At 38.0% G+C, this 16,222-nt stretch overlaps 1 protein-coding gene across 1 annotated transcript in view; it reads left to right on the top strand.

Annotated features, from left to right (window-relative positions):
- Positions 1 to 10,296, top strand: part of AGTPBP1 (ATP/GTP binding carboxypeptidase 1) — a 198,792-nt gene extending 188,496 nt beyond the window's left edge. Inside the window, 1 exon segment of the mRNA XM_045373027.2 lies at positions 9,554 to 10,296. Within this exon segment, the coding sequence (XP_045228962.2) occupies positions 9,554 to 9,731 (178 nt within the window). The 3' untranslated portion in view covers positions 9,732 to 10,296.
- The last annotated feature ends 5,926 nt before the right edge of the window (positions 10,297 to 16,222 follow it).

The following is a 16,222-nucleotide window of genomic DNA, read 5'->3' as shown; positions in this document are numbered from 1 at the left end:
TTTTCACATTGTAATGGTTTTTGGGTCTGTTTGTTCTATTAGGTATTAAAAGAGATGTTTTCAAGTTTCCCCTATCACTGTGAATGTGTCCACTTTTCCTTTTAGTTCTGTCAATTTTTGCTTTATGTATTATTATAGTAGATGTGTAGAGCTTTTGAATCATTACATCATTCTGGTGGATTGATCCCTTTATCATGAAACGTCTCTTCTTTGGTAATGCTTCTTGCTTAAAAGCCTGCTTTGGTTTGCATTAGTGTAGCTGTCCTAGTTTTGGTTGGTTAGTTTTTGCATAATATATCTTTTCCATCCTTTTAGTCCCAGTTTTCTCTTTATATTTAAGATAGGAATCTTGTATGTATCATGTAATTGTATTTTATAATCCAGTTAGTCATCTTTGTCTTTTAATTGAAATATTTACTCCATTTCCATTTAATGAATTACTAATACAATTAAGCTTGTAAGTTACTCTATTTGTTTTCTATTGGTTTCACTTGTTTTATGTTTTTTTTCTCACCTTCTTTGAGATTAATTCAAAACATTTTATTGTTATTCCAGTTTTGTCTCTCTATAAGCTTGTTCCATTCTCTTTTACTATTCTTTTACTGGTGCTCTAGAGATGACAACATGGATATTTGGTTTTTTAGCGTATAATAAAAAGTACTCTTCTTGCCTCTTCACAGACAATGCTAGGACCTTGGGATGTATTCTACTCACCTTTTCACCATTTGTGTTATTGTCATATATTTTAATTGAACTCTATATATTTTATTTTATTATTTTTTATTAGTATTTTTTAAACTTTTAGGTTCAGCGGTACATATGCAGGCTTGTTACATAGGTAAATCCATGTCACGGGGGTTTGTTGTACAGATTATTTCCTCACCTGGGTACTAAGACTAATAGTTATTTTTTTCTGATCCTTTCTGTTCTCCCACTTTCCACGCTAAAGTATGCCCTAGGGTTTGTTAAACTGAACTCCATATATTTTAAATCTAATTACACATTATTAATGTTTTAGTTAGTCATATTCACTTATATTTACTTTTCCGTTGTTCTTCATTTCTTCCTCTATTTCTGTGTTTTGGTTTAAGATTATTTTTCTTTTAGTGCATGTCTGCTTACAACAAATTATTTCCATTTTTATTTATTTGAAAATGTTCTTATTATTTCACCTTCACTCTTGAAGACTGTGTCTCCAGTATAGAATTCTAAGTGGGTCTTCCCCCTAGTGCCACCTCGCCCCCCTCACTGGCACTTTAAAGAGACCACTGCATTGAATTTGAGCTTCCATTGTTTATGCTGAGAAATCAACTGTCTTTTTTTGAGATGGAGCCTTGTTCTGTCGCCAGGCTGGAGTGCAGTGGCACGATCTCGGCTCACTGCAATCTCTGCCTCCCAGGTTCAAGTGATTCTCCTGCCTCAGCCTCCCGAGTAGCTGGGATTACAGGCACGTGCCAGCACAACCAGCTAATTGCTGTATTTTTAGTAGAGACGGGGTTTCACCATGTTGTACAGGATGGTCTCGATTTCCTGACCTCAAGATCTGCCCGCCTCAGCCTCCCAAAGTGCTGGGATTACAGTCGGGAGCCACTGCGCCTGGCCTACTGTCTTATTTTTTACTCCTTTTAAGGTAATGAGTCTTGTCTGGATGCTTTTAGGTTTTTCTGTCTCTGGTTTTTAGCAATTTTGCTATGAGTGCTGAGAGTTGGTTTTCTTTATATTTATCCTACTTGGGATTTGTAGCCCCTCCTAAATGTGTGATTTGAGTCTGTCATTGTTTTTGGAAAATTCCCAGCCCTTAGTTCTTCAAATGTTACATCTGCCACATTCAGTTCTCCTCAGCAGGCTTAATTTATGTGGAGATTTAAGTTTTCTATCCTTTTTTGCTTTCTTCCCTTCAGTTTGGACATTTTCTACTTACCTATCTCTTCTTCACTAATTCTCTTTCCAGCTCTGTCCAAAAAAATTGAGTTCTTAATTTCAGTTAAATATTTTTCACTTCTAGGCTTTCCATTTGATTCGCTTTAAATAGATAATAGATGGTGAAATTCTTCATTTCATCATCTGTTTGGACATATTAATTACAGTTATCATTTAAAGTTCCTGCCTGAGAAACCCCATACTGAACTACCTTTGGGTCTGTTTCTGTTGAAATACTTTTCCTGTTTCTGTTTCTTAATATGTCTGGTAATATTAGGTCAAATGCCAGGTATTATGTATAAAAACTTCAGAGGCTCTGGATATCTTCCCTCACGGAAGATTCATTTTATCTTCTGGTAGGCTTTTAGAGTAGGGCAGATTGCCTCAGTCCAGAGAGCCACTGAGTTGCCTTAAGGTAGGGTTGCAAAATGTGTGAAACCTCTTTTAACTCTTGGTTCACTCTTGAAAGCTGTAGCCCTCCAGAGGTCACAACTGAAGGTCTAGGCTCCTCCTCTCCCCAGCACCACAGGACTACCAGAAATTTCTGTTGCTCACTTTTTTATTTTTTGTTTTAGTTGTTTTGCTGCTTTATGCATTGGTTTTTAGCCTCTTCTGCTATGTAATTTAAAAATTTGTCAAATGTCTTTAAGGGAAAACTGTCAAGTGTTGAGGTCACATGTCTGCACCTCCCTTCTTTCAGGAACCTTGGCAGCTCTGAACTTCAGTTTTTGCCTCCAATCCTTTGAAATTGCTGAAAGCTCTGATGACTTCTCTGCCTCTAACAGCTGCCCTTGCTTGGCCTGGGTTCCACTGGACTTTGCCCCACGCACCTTTTTTTCTTTGCTGATTTTGCTTTGTATCCTTTCACTGTAATAAGTCATAACTGAATTTGACTGTGTGCTGAGTCCTGTGAGGCGTCCTAGCAAATCACTAACCCTAAGGTGGTCTTGGGACCCCTGATGAGCATGTTCATCCTCCATTTCTGTAAAGGTTGGTTATCCCAGAGGTTCTAATGTTCTACTGAGAATGATCAGAGACAGATGGTTTTGTGATCCTTTTATGGATGTGTGCAGCTGAGGCTCAGAGAAGGAAATTTACCTGAGGCCATCCATCTAGAAATTCCTGTCAGAATTAGGAATTGGATTGAGGTCTAACTCTAAAATTCATGTTCCTTTATTGTATCTTCTGTCCCCCAAGTGTATAACCAAAATTACTAGAATATAATGGTTTCAATTTTTGAAATACTGTTGTATAATTTGGATAATTTAATCATTTAACACTTTCATTATGTGTAAGTAATATTTTAAATCAATGGCAAAATAAGTTGGAGCTTAGTGACATAGTTAATTGCCGCTTCCCAAAGCCGGTTTAGTGATACAGCTGCTCCTTGACTTACAGTGGGATTATGTCCCGATAAACTCATCGTAAGTTGAAAATACCGGAAGTTAAAAGACCATTTCCTACACCTAACTACCAAACGTCATAGCTTAGCCTAGCCTACATTAAACATACTCAGAACACTTAAACAGGAGCCTGCAGTCAGGCAAAATTATCTAAGGCAAAGCCTGTTTTATAATAAACTGTTGGATATCTCAAGTAATTTATTGAGTATTATACAGAAAGTAAAAAAACAATGATTTCGCAACATTGTAAAGTCAAAAAAAATTAAGTTGAACTACTACAAGTCAGGGACTGTATTGTTCTTTTCAACAAAAGTACAAATGAATTAGCAAATTTTTTTTTCAAATAGACATACTCTCTCATTGGATATTCGGTACGCTAGTTCTGTGTGTATGCATGTGTGTCTATATACTGTAGCTATTTAAGCCTGACAGAAATTGTTACTTGCATTTTCTATGGATAACTTTGTTTACTTTGTGATATTTTTAGGAGATGCTGTATTTATCTTTCACAAGATAGGAATAAAATTTTATAAATTCTATAAATGAAACATCCTCTGGTATTTGTGCAAATAGAAAGATTTTCTTTCACACTAAATCTGACATTTCAATACAAGAAAATCAGACACACTCAGCAAGTCACAAATGCTGATAATTTAGGCAATGGCATAGTTTTCTGCTTGTGCATCATTTTCAAGAATTTTCCCCCGTGATATTTTATTATGCTATCTTAAAACAGGTGGGTTATGCTCAAGAGTTCAGAGTGCAGAGTTCTGAGGTGCAAAGGTAGATGGAGTATTTTTCATCCTGTTGGCTTGAGACAGGCCATTGTCTGGGTTCTTTAGGAATTGAGAAAGGTTGATTTATTGTTTTCTTGAACAAGATAGGTTTTATTATTGTCATACTATGAACACAGCAACTTTGTAAGATGGGTAGGACTGATATTGTTATCTCTGCTTTACACTGAGAAACCTGTGCTCGGAGAAGGGAAATGGCTTGCTTGGGGTCACACAACTGGTAAATACAGTAGAGGCACAACCCAGAATTTCCAACTCCATGGGCAGTGTTTTGCTTTCGCTGTGCCTGTTGTAGGTGATGGAGCTGAGGGTCTACATTCTGGTGTCTTGCATGTCAAATCAGCTCTCGTGGAAGGAGATGGCGTATATTTGAGGGAGATGGTGAATTTTTTAGGTTTAGTTTTGGGTTACACTTAATAGCTTAATGTGAGGGTAGCCAGAAAAATTTCTGAATCTGCATGAAGTAAAATTTTTTTCTGTTCTCTTTAGAAATCAGTTGAAATTATAAACCTTTTCTGCATCATAATGACACCATACAGCGGAGAATTTCAATGCATTCATCCTGTGAGGAAGGCTCTTTGGGTGAAAGTTACGATGTTTTTCTTGAAGCAGCATGACAGTATTTGGTTTTGGACTAAAATGCTGTTTTCCTTAAGATGAAATATTTCTTAATTGCTTTTGGCTTAGTCTATTCAGAGTAGAAGGATGGATATTAAGGCAGGTGTACACAGGGCAGCTGTCAGAGAATGAAGCAGAACAAGCCAAAAGGAGTAAACTTATGTGAAGAAAATGGGGGACGCAAGGAAATGGTGGCGTTAAAACAAAGTAATCATGATGGGAAATAATTAAGTACTGGTTAGACTTTTTTTTTCTTATGATTGTAAGAATTTTTGGACTCGTATCTGCTTATTTAAGCGATTATTTTATAAACATAGGGCAAGTGACCTTGAAGTCTTTTTCTTAAGTGAAGGTTTTGTGAGAATCATAGGAAATAATGTCTATGAAAGCATTTCCTATGTTGTAAAGTGCTCAAAACATACGTTGAAATTATTAATAAAAGCAAAGAGGAATTGCTGTGATTGGTCTTGTGCCTTGAAGTTTGTTCACTAAATAAAATCTGTGGGATTAAAACTGAGGATCTTGTCAACCTCAAGGCTTTTCATAAAGAGTTTAGCAGACATTTATTGAGGTGCCTGCAATGTGTCATGCCCTTCTGGAAGCTGACAGGAGGTACTCAGATGGGTAAGTCACAGTTCTTGATCTTACAGGTGCTTGTGATTTAACACTGAGAAGATAGGCACACAAATGAGTGGTTTCAATTGCATACATAAAGTGATCAGATAGAATGTGCAAGGTACAAAGGGGATACAGGAAAAGGACACATATCCCAAGATGAGCTTAAAGGATGAACATCTGAAGATGAGACTGAGCTGTGTTTTGAAAAAATAAGAGTATTTAGGGGAAGAAAGATGTGAAGTATACCTGGATTTGTCCATTATAAAGATATTCCTTTGTAGCAACTGGGTACTTATAAACTGAGACTGGGTAATTAATGAAGAAAAGAGGTTTAATTGACTCATGGTTCTGCAGGCTGTACTGGAAGCATGGTGCCACAGTATGCTTGGCTTTTGGGAAGGCCTCAGGGAGCTTTTACTCATGGTGGAAGGCAAAGCAGGGGCAGACATGTCACATGGTTAGAGGGGGAAGTGCCACACTCTTTTAAATAACCAGATCTTGCATGAACACAGAGTGAGAACTCATTACCATGAGAGGCACCAAGCCACTCATGACCCAAGCACCTCCCACCAGGCCCCACCTCTGACACTGGGCATTACATTTCAACATGAGATTTGGAGGGGACACACATCCAAACCCTATCAATACCTTATGCAGAGGAAACAGTGCTGGTGAAGGCTTGCAATATGAAATGTGAGGCATGGAGTGGTCAGGATATTGAGTGGCAAGACTTGCTTATAGTAAACTGGTTTGCATGACTCTCAGAGTGACTGATACCAAACATACTGGAAGAGGATTGGGCTTGGGGAGAACAGTGAGTTCTCCAGATGCTACATTTGAGGTGCACGTGAGACAGTCATGCAACTGGCAAGTCTATGCATCTACAGAAATTCAGTGGAGAAGTTGGGGCTAGAAATTTGGATTTGGAAGTAATCAGAATACAGATTAAAATAGATGAACTTGTTCAAAGACGGGATACTTATAAGAGCTGTTGGTTAAGAAAGCATTTTTATAAATACAGTGCCTAGGTTTGAGGAATACATAGAGGATGAGGAGCACGTGATCACCATTGAGAAGGGACAGAAAGGAATTAAGCAAACTAGAATAGAAGGGTATCAGAATTTTCACCACCATGAAGCACAGTGGAAAGAGCTAGTAAAAATGGACTGGAAAATGGTGATTGGAATAGCAGTCTGAATGCTGGTTTTAGTGAAACGTTGGGGGTTATAATCTTCTGTTTTTCTCTTTCCCCTGTCTCAGTATTTATTTCCCTAGCTCCTTCGAGATCCCCCAATATCTCTCTCTCTCTCTCTCTCCCCCTCTCACACATACTCACTCTTACACACACTTGTGCATACCTCTTTCCACCATGAACTTCCTCCTCTTTGCACACACAGCCTGACTGATGTGCCTGAGCTAGCACTGGTCGGCCCATCACAATAACTCGACGTGTGCTGTATACTTCAGCTCTAATGTAGACCTTAATGAAGCTGTGGCTAGGAACATTATTTTATTAGCACCTGGAGAAACAAGAGTCAAATGTTAGGGCCATTGTGGGTTATAGGAGTGGAATCAGAGGAATGGACCAGTTCCATACCCTTACGAGAATGGGTGATTTCAATAAATGAATAGAGTTCTTCTCATAGTCAACATGCTGGATGAGCCAAGATCAAGAACTGACAGGATCAGATTATTTTCCTGAGCATTTCTTGTGAAGATGCTTCTTTTAATTTTCCAGGTGCTTGCCTTCCAGGTTGTGCTACTTTGTCTTAAAAGTGCACATCAACATCTGATACAAACATTGCTGTACGATTCCATACTGTCAAGGAGCTTATTTAGCTCCATCCTGGACATCCTTCTTGCTCCTAAATCATACTTCTGTCATTCTGTTTCCTCACTGACTTCAGCTTATAAGAGTAGGCTTTTTCTGTAAACGCTTTCCTTTTGTTCGAATTGATTAACTCTCTAATATTCAGTTTCCCATGGAGAACGAGATCCTTACTCTGATTCCAGTGCAGTGGCTGGGCTCCCAGCAGCCAGTTTCACTTATGCCAAGTCTGTTTTCAGATGGGAAAGGTAGGCTGGAATTCCGCTGTCCATAGATCTCTTGAACAGTGCGTGCTTCCCTGCCCACCTACCCAACACGTGGGTTTTGTGTTCTTCCCACCTGTGGGGAGACGCTGGCCACTCTTGTCTATCTGGAAGCAGCCTCTGTAGTTCTGGGTGCCCCCAGCCCCTGTGCTGGCACAGTGCATAACTTTTTAGTATGTGTCTCTTCCTCACATTTCCATTATCATTTCTTCTTGTTATGACTGTCTCCAGGAAGAAAATAAGTATGTGGCAAGAGAAGGTTTGTCTTTTCTCCCTTCCCTCTTTTCCCCTTCTTTGCTTCAGTTAGTTTTCCATTTATTCTAAGAATCACCTGGGACTCCTCTGAGAATTTGAAATACAAACTCAAGGAGGAAGAATGAATTATTGTATTTCAAAAGAAACATGGTAAGTCATTTTAAAAGGCCAAATAAGGTCAGGCGCGGTGGCTCACACCTGTAATCCCAGCACTTTGGGAGGCCAAGGCAGGCAGATCACTTGAGGTCAGGAGTTCGAGACCAGCCTGACCAACATGGTGAAACCTCATCTCTACTAAAAATACAAAAATTAGCCAGGTGTGGTGGCGGGAGCCTTTAGTCCCAGCTACTCAGGAGGCTGAGGCGGGAGAATTGCTTGAACCCAGAGGCAGATGTTGCAGTGTGTCGAGATCACACCACTGCACTCCAGCCTGGGCAACAGAGAAAGACTCCATCTCAAAAAAAACAAAACAAAAACAAAAAACACAAATAATCATTTCTTTTAACCTAACTTGTTTCTCTAAAGACCTAACAGATTCATACTAAATATTTTAGTTGCAAATTAAAAACTAAAATTGTTCTTGTGAGGGTTAGGTATGTTGTTGAGTCTCACACAATCCTCCAAGCCACTTAGCCTGATTTATTTGGACTACTCTATCATATTGCAAGCTCTGAACTTTTAAGAGGAAGTTTGCTACATTAAATCAAGGTGGTTTTACAATGTATTTTTCTCTTTAATGAGCAAGATTAAAGCCAGTATAGGAAAAAAGGTACTCTTGCCAGATAAAGTCTTGCAAACTTCTCCGAAAATTAGAACCATGTAATCTATTAACTTTCCCATCCCACCTTAACTTCCAGATATCTGGACTGAATTTCATACTCAGTTGCATGAATTCTCTCATTTTAGGTGCCTAATGACATCTGCTTCTCTCTTATTTTAACAGATTATTGTTCCCTTTTCATTGTCTGATTTTATAGGTTTTAAATGCATCAGTTATAGGAAATCCTTTTTGGAAACAGGTGGGAAATAAATAAACATACATCTATATGAAATTAAGGTAGTTTTGGGCACTACTTTAGAGATTTTGAAATGTTTCTGTAGTGTTTCTTTGATACTGTGTGTGGGGGGGTGTATCTCACAAATAGGGAGATATCAGAATGATGTGATAATTTTCTAGGAAAGAATACGTTACAGAACCTAGTAGAAAAGTTGTCTCAGTCCCAAACGACTTACTTCATGAAATATTTAGAAGCACTTAGTGCTTTTAAGCAAATGTCTTATTCTGTGTCCTTAGGGAAAGTATTAATCTGGGTATAGAGTGTTCACTTGTTTTTCATTTTTATTCTTGACCTACAGAAACTCGGGGGGTGGGTACATGGGCTGTTTTTATGGCAGCTAATCACTTTATAGACTTAGAGTGAGTGGTTTTAGTGCATTGCTCGAGAAGCCAATTAAATGCTCACAGTTTCTTGTAAGGACTATTGCAATTATTTTTGCCTGATTTACAGTGACTAAAGTAGAATTTAAAAATAAATCTTAGCTTGCAAATTGGTGAAGTCTTTCAAAGAAATAACCTGATGAGAGAGTTCACTGTTTTTTTAAGCTATCTAATGTTAGGATATATGTCGATACTCTTGTAATATAATTAATAATTCACATTTCACTGCTTATTGTCAATACAAGGAACTTTCACCTATTATAAATCTCAACTTGTTCATTTGGATAAGATTTTTAAAGTTAATGCAGCTTATATCATGTTGGAATCAAAGAGTTAGTCCAGTATGGTGAAATAATCTTACATTAGGACCTTAAGACCTAACAAAGTCTTGTATGGTCTGTGTGTTTTGGCTGCAGCCCTACCACTTACGTTTTGGATGAAGATGAACCTCGATTCCTTGAAGAAGTTGATTACAGTGCAGAAAGTAATGATGAGTTAGATATTGAGTTGGCTGAAAATGTAGGAGATTATGAACCTTCTGCTCAAGAAGAAGTGCTTTCTGACTCTGAATTATCAAGAACATACCTACCTTGAGCCCGCTACCATCTCCTGTTAACCGCAAAGAAGAAATGGAATATCTTGGTTTTTATTTCACAGGAAACTTGAGAGAAATGAGTTTATACAGAGCTGACTCAAAAAGACAAAAAGTAACTTGGGCCAGTTTGGTTTCAAGACAATAAATATGTTATTAATTAATGATAAAATTGGCACTTGTTTTATTTTAGATATTCAGTGCACTTTATGTAGCATTGAATGATCAAATATTGGATTTACCTTTAAAAAACCTGAGTATCATTGCATGAATTTTTATCTCCCTATGGTTATATCCTGCATCAAATGGATAATTTTGAAGTGTGTTCAGAATATAAAATTGAAATTTTAGAGTTGTTGAAAATCCTGAGTTGTTGAAAACTAATATATATGTACATGGATTTCTATAGATGTGTTTGTTTAGAAGTGGGTAGATATTGAAGATAAGACTGTTCTTCAGAATCATGTTAACTATTGGGTTGTGACTGAAGTAATCCAGGGTTTGCCTTGAAACCATTACATTCTACATTTACCAAATTAAACAAATAAAACTGTATTAAATGTTGCATTCATTTTGTCATCTTCTTTAACCAGCTCAGATTATTTGATGTATAGAACTTTGTGAGAATGTGATAAAAACCCAGAATTGGACACAGTGATAAAAAGTTGCTTTTAAGAAAGTTGGCTGGGCATGGTGGCTCATGCCTGTAATCCCAGCACTTTGGAAGGCTGAGGTGAGTGGGTCACTTGAGGTCAGGAGTTTGAGCCTGGTCAACATGGTGAAACCCTGTCTACTAAAAATACAAAAATTAGCCAGGAGTGGTGGCACGTGCCTGTAATCCCAGCTACTCAGGAGGCTGAGGCAGGAGAATCACTTGAACCCAGGAGATAGCGCCACTGCACTCCAGCCTGGGCGACAGAGTGAGACTGTCTCATTAAAAGGAAAAAAAAAAGCTGAATATGCTAGTCTTAAATTTTGTTATGATAGAGGTATACCCACACCTATCATAAGAGATATATCTGAAAGCCCATTTCTCTAATACTTTGCCTCATGGATATACCTAAAGTGTATCACTGCAGTTGAACAGTTTGTTAAGAAGCTTGCAAAATGCAGTGAGGAGATGATCTGATGTTAAATGTGCATTTGTCTGTTGAGCTTATTCAGCATCTCGTGAGCTGTGCTGTGTTATTAGACTTACTGAAGTGAATTGATTTAGGGTGTGCTGATGCTGGTATCAGAATCCTAGATGACTGCAGTACATTTAAATCCTTTCTTTTTTTGTTTTTGTTTTTGTTTTTGTTTTGTTTTGAGACAGAGTCTCACTGTGTCACCCAGGCTGGAGTGCAATGGCATGATCTCGGCTCACTGCAACCTCTGCCTCCCGGGTTCAAGCAATTCTCGTGCCTCAGCCTCCCAAGTAGCTGGGATTATGGGCGCCCGTCACCACGCCCAGCTTATTTTTGTATTTTTGGTAGAGACAGGGTTTCACCATGTTGGCCAGGATGGTCTTGATCTCTTGAGCTCATGATCCGCCCGCCTTGGCCTCCCAAAGTGCTGGGATTACAGGCGTGCGCCACCACGCCTGGCCAAGCCCTTTCTTGTAGTGATACCTACCTGGGTTTTAGCCTTCTTACTGCAGGAATGACTTTATTTTTAAATAAAATAAAGCAAATCCATTGACTTTGGCTAAGTGTTTTAAGAACTAAGTTTCTGATATAATAAAACAACCTCCAAAAGATACCTCATTGCAGATTTTCGCCAGGATTCAGGTGCTTAGGTTTTGGCACATATCCTCCTCACTTTTTCCTAAAGTGTTTTTAACCTGTTACAATTGAAAAGAAATGATAGAGATGGATTTCAGAGTTTTGCGTTTTCCAAATCAATGGTTTTTCTTTGTAATATTTAAAGTATTTCATTAACAGTGTCAATTCTTTTTGATGTTTGGGGAGCCATGTTTAAAAACGTAGTATGGAGCAATTGAAAAGGGGTCTTTTTCACTAGCCTAATTCTTCCTAATCTCAGAAAACAAAGATCAAATAGACTGTGAAGTAGACCTAGTCCTCTTCGTGTGGTAACCAAATTTAGGAAAGATCAGGATAACTTAGCAAGGAAAGTATTTAATCATTTATTTAATTATTTATAATTATAAAATTATAAACTATTATTTTTTGTTTTGTATATTTTATGTATAAAACAATTACATATTTTATTATAGTTACACTTCTTCAGAGAGTAGATTATGGAGCCATACAGTAGATTATGTCCATACAGTTAGTTGTTCCTTGGTATTCTTGGATTGGTTCCAGGACCCTGCACAGATACCCAAATCCACAGATGCTGTGATCTCTGGTATAAAATGGGGTAGTATTTGCATTTAACCTGTAGACATCCTCCTGTATACTTGAAATCATCTCTAGATTACTTATAATACCTAATACAATATAAATATAAATGCTGTGTAAACAGTTATACTATATAGTGTATGTGTTTGTGTGTGTGTTCTAGGAGATGAGGACTCACAATGGGACACTTTGACCAGGCTGGTCTCGAACTCCTGGGCTTACACAGTCCTCCCACTTCAGCATCCCAAGTAGCTAGGACTACAGGTACTCACCACTGTGCCTGGCAGTTTTTTAAATTTGCCTTTTTAAAAATTGTTCATTATTTACTGAATATTTTCTACCTGAGATTGGCTTACTCTGTGGATATGGAACCTATAGATATAGAGGACTGGCTGTATATGAATTTGTTTTTGGCTTTTACAAAATTAGAAATTAAACGCCAAGATAGTCATGTGTAAAAAGTAACTACAGTTACTATAATGTGCCGAATGACTCAAATGTTTCAATTTATTATGTTAGCAGTGTAAAAATTCCTAACCACATATTATTATATTTTATATTAATGAAGTACTTTAGCATACATTATGAGCCTGAATAAAACTTTTTATTAAATATTCACAAGATTGAAGGAGAAATTCTTTATAGTTAGGAAATGATTTTTTCATAAACAATAAATAGCTTTGAAAATATAAAAAAATATTTTTTTTTTTTTTTGAGACGGAGTCTCGCTCTGTCACCCAGGCTGGAGTGCAGTGGCCAGATCTCAGCTCACTGCAAGCTCCGCCTCCCGGGTTCACGCCAATAATTTAGGGCTGGGTGCGGAGGCTCACCCCTGTAATCCCAGCACTCTGAGAGGCTGAGGTGGGTGGATCACTTGAGGTCAGGAGTTCGAGATCCGCGTGGCCAACATGGCGAAGCTCCACCTCCACGAAAAAATACAAAAATTAGCCAGGCATGGTGGCATGCACCTGTAATCCTAGCTACTTGGGTGGCTGTGGCATAAGACTCACTTGAACCTGGGAGGCAAAGGTTGCCGCAGTGAGCCAAGATCCGAGCCACTGCACTCCAGCTGGGGCGACAAAGCAAGACTGTCTCAAAAAAGAATAAATAAAATCAAAATCCTAACATGCCTAGTTAGAAATATAATTAAGTTTTGTTGACCATTAATAGCTAAAAATGCCCTTATTTTTACTTCTGTGGCCTCATTTCTTTTTCAGATTATTCAGTATTTAAATTGTGGTTTAGATGTCTTCAGTGCCATAGTCCTGAAAATTAATTATCTGCGTTGTGCAGCAGTGATGGGATCTGATAAACTGAGTCTGATGATGGAGTTTAGATTTATTTCCTTTACCTTGCATTTGGAACTTTGAATCTCTTAAATGTAGTTTTGGTCTAGTCCACTGGTTCTCACATTGTGATGTGCATCAGAATCTTCTGCAAATCTTCTGAAGACACAGATTGCTGATTATGTAGATCGGGGTGGAGGTCCAAGAATCTGCATTCCTTGCAAATTCCCAGGTGGTGATGCTGCAGAGCCACACTTTGAGAATCACTAGTATAATCCAATATGCTCTTCCAGCCTCACACCTTTCTGAGAATCATAGGACTTGTGAACTGCAGATTAGCATTGGGGAGAATTTAGATCAAACTAATTTGTAGAATCAAGGAGGTCAAGTAAGGTCACAGGGGCACTTGGGTTGAGCCAGGGTTTTAGCCCAGGTCTCCTGACAACTGCCTTATGTCCTTACCGCAGAGGAGCTGCTAACCTTTGCCTTTCCCCAAAGAGTGAGAACTGCTTAAAGCTCAAGGATCTTTCTTGAATTTATGAAATTTGTTCAGGCAAGGTAGAAAGCAAAATCCTGTGGTTCACATTGACTTTTTGTAGCGATCATTGTCTTTTGAAGACAGGAAGTAGAATCAGTCTCTGCCACTTGTGCTAGTTTTTGTGTGGTGTTTAGAAATGGGCATTTGTCTGAATCCTAATTACAAATAAGTAACCTAGAATTCTCTTCAGATAGTGCACTAACAGCAATGAATCTATTCTAAATTTCAAATATCCAAATTAAAATGACTATATTAGTATAAGTACTGAAATGGATAATATAATAAATGTATTAATGGAATTGTTTTGTGCATGATACAGTAATAAATGATAGTAATGGAACTATAAGTGTATCCTTATAAATCCTTGTTTTCCTATACATACTTTCCAAATGTTCATTGAAAACTGGTGAATTTTTCTCTTGTGTTGGTGAAGGTTTAGCTGTAAGTAAACTCTAGTTCTTTCCATTAGGAAAAACCCATTGAAGCAATGTTTTAATTAGAATGCTACTCTACTTTTACAATAGGATGTTAATATTAAGTATTTCTGCGATTAAACTGTATTCAAATTCCTGTGACATGAAGAAAAGGAAGTCTAGAAGAAAGTTTAATTTTCTTTATGAAAATGAGTATTTTGAAGGTTTAATCCTCGAACATCACATGAGTTGTTTTCCACTATTAATAATATTTACAGAGCATTTTTACTTACCTATATTGGGTTGATACAGGGCAGATGGGAGTCTTTTATTTATACTCCGCTTTCTAGTACGTGAACAATGACGTGGCCTTTGGCCACTCCTTCTTCCCACTCTGCTTCACAAGCCTTGTTTACAACTCTTCGAATCTCGGTGCCCTCTATCAAATCCTACCATTTCTTCCAGCTTGGCTGGTTATTGGGAGGCATTGAATAATCACACATTTTCTCAGTTTGAGTTCGCTAACTTTGTAGTGCCAAAATTCATGTGAATGGCCCTTTTACAGTGGAATACAGACCTCACACAGGCCAGTCAGGGTAATATTTGGAGTCCAAGATGCGGTTGACACTCGAGTCCTACAGCATTCTTCGTGTGTGTGCATTTGCATGCATACTTAGATCCCTGTGAAGTGGAAATGGATTTGTGGTATTCTTCTATTTGCAAACCCAGATAACCTTAAAGGGCTAAAGAGATTTTGCTCTGATTATTTAGAAAGATTGACCTTTATAATACCCAGTGTAGGACTGTCTCTCTCAAAGACATCATTGAGAAGAGTGGGGCAGGCAATAGCAAACATCTGGTCAGTTATGAAGATACATGATCTCCCGAATGTTCGTGATGTGCTTTTAAACCACATACAGATCTTTGTTAAATGGCAAATGTGAAGAGATTGTAAAAGGCAAAAACGTTTGTTACTGAAAATTAGAAAAGACTAGTGTTTAATAAATTAATGTCTGCACCTTTGAAAGTAGCTTGATTCTCTGTAGATTTTTCTCTAGCTGAAAGTGTAATCAAGTAGAGGGTTTTATGACTAGAAACTTGTTTTCATGTTCAACGGTAAATATTTACTAAAGTCAGATTACATACACATTTACAGTGTCATGACTTAAATTATTTATGCATTCCCATTTTTCCCTTATGTCATCTGTATGATTGTTCTTTCTCCTGTTTTCCTCATATTTCTAGAAATGTTTGACATTTCATCTACATTTTTTTCTGTCAGAATGTGGGGCGCTTGAAATAGAGTGGATGAGTTGTATAATTTCATGTAAGAAGATAAATTTCAAAATCTGAAAACATCCCCTTTAAAGGAGTCTAATTTTTATTTAATGCAGAGGGAAATGTCCATTGTACACCTACCTTTGCTAGTCTTCTCCCTCCGAAGTGCCATACGAAATGAAAAAATAGGAAAAACTAAACCACCGTCACGATTACAAGCCAAAATTAAAATATTTTGGCTAGGCAGAGTGGCTCACACCTGTAATCCTAGCACTTTGGGAGGCTGAGATGGGTGAATCACCTGAATTCAGGAGTTCAAGATCAACCTGGCCAATATAGTGAAACCCTGTCTCTACTAAAAATACAAAAAAACTTAGCTGGGCGTGGTAGCACATGCCTGTAATCCCAGCTACTTGGGAGACTGAGGCAGGAGAATGGCTTGAATCCGGGAGGCGAAAGTTGCAGTGAGCCAAGATCGTGCCACTGTGCTCCAGCCTGGATGACAGAGTGAGACTGTGTCTCAAACAAACTAAATAAATAATAAATAAATAAAAATTAAAGTATTTTACCTGACGGAGTGGACCCTTATGTGGTTGCCTACCAAATATCCATTCTCCCCTTTGTTTCACCGGTGTT

The sequence above is a fragment of the Macaca fascicularis genome, chromosome 15 (genome assembly GCF_037993035.2).
Source record: "Macaca fascicularis isolate 582-1 chromosome 15, T2T-MFA8v1.1".
NCBI classification, from domain to species: domain Eukaryota; kingdom Metazoa; phylum Chordata; class Mammalia; order Primates; family Cercopithecidae; genus Macaca; species Macaca fascicularis.
This window is presented reverse-complemented; position numbering and strand designations above follow the sequence as displayed.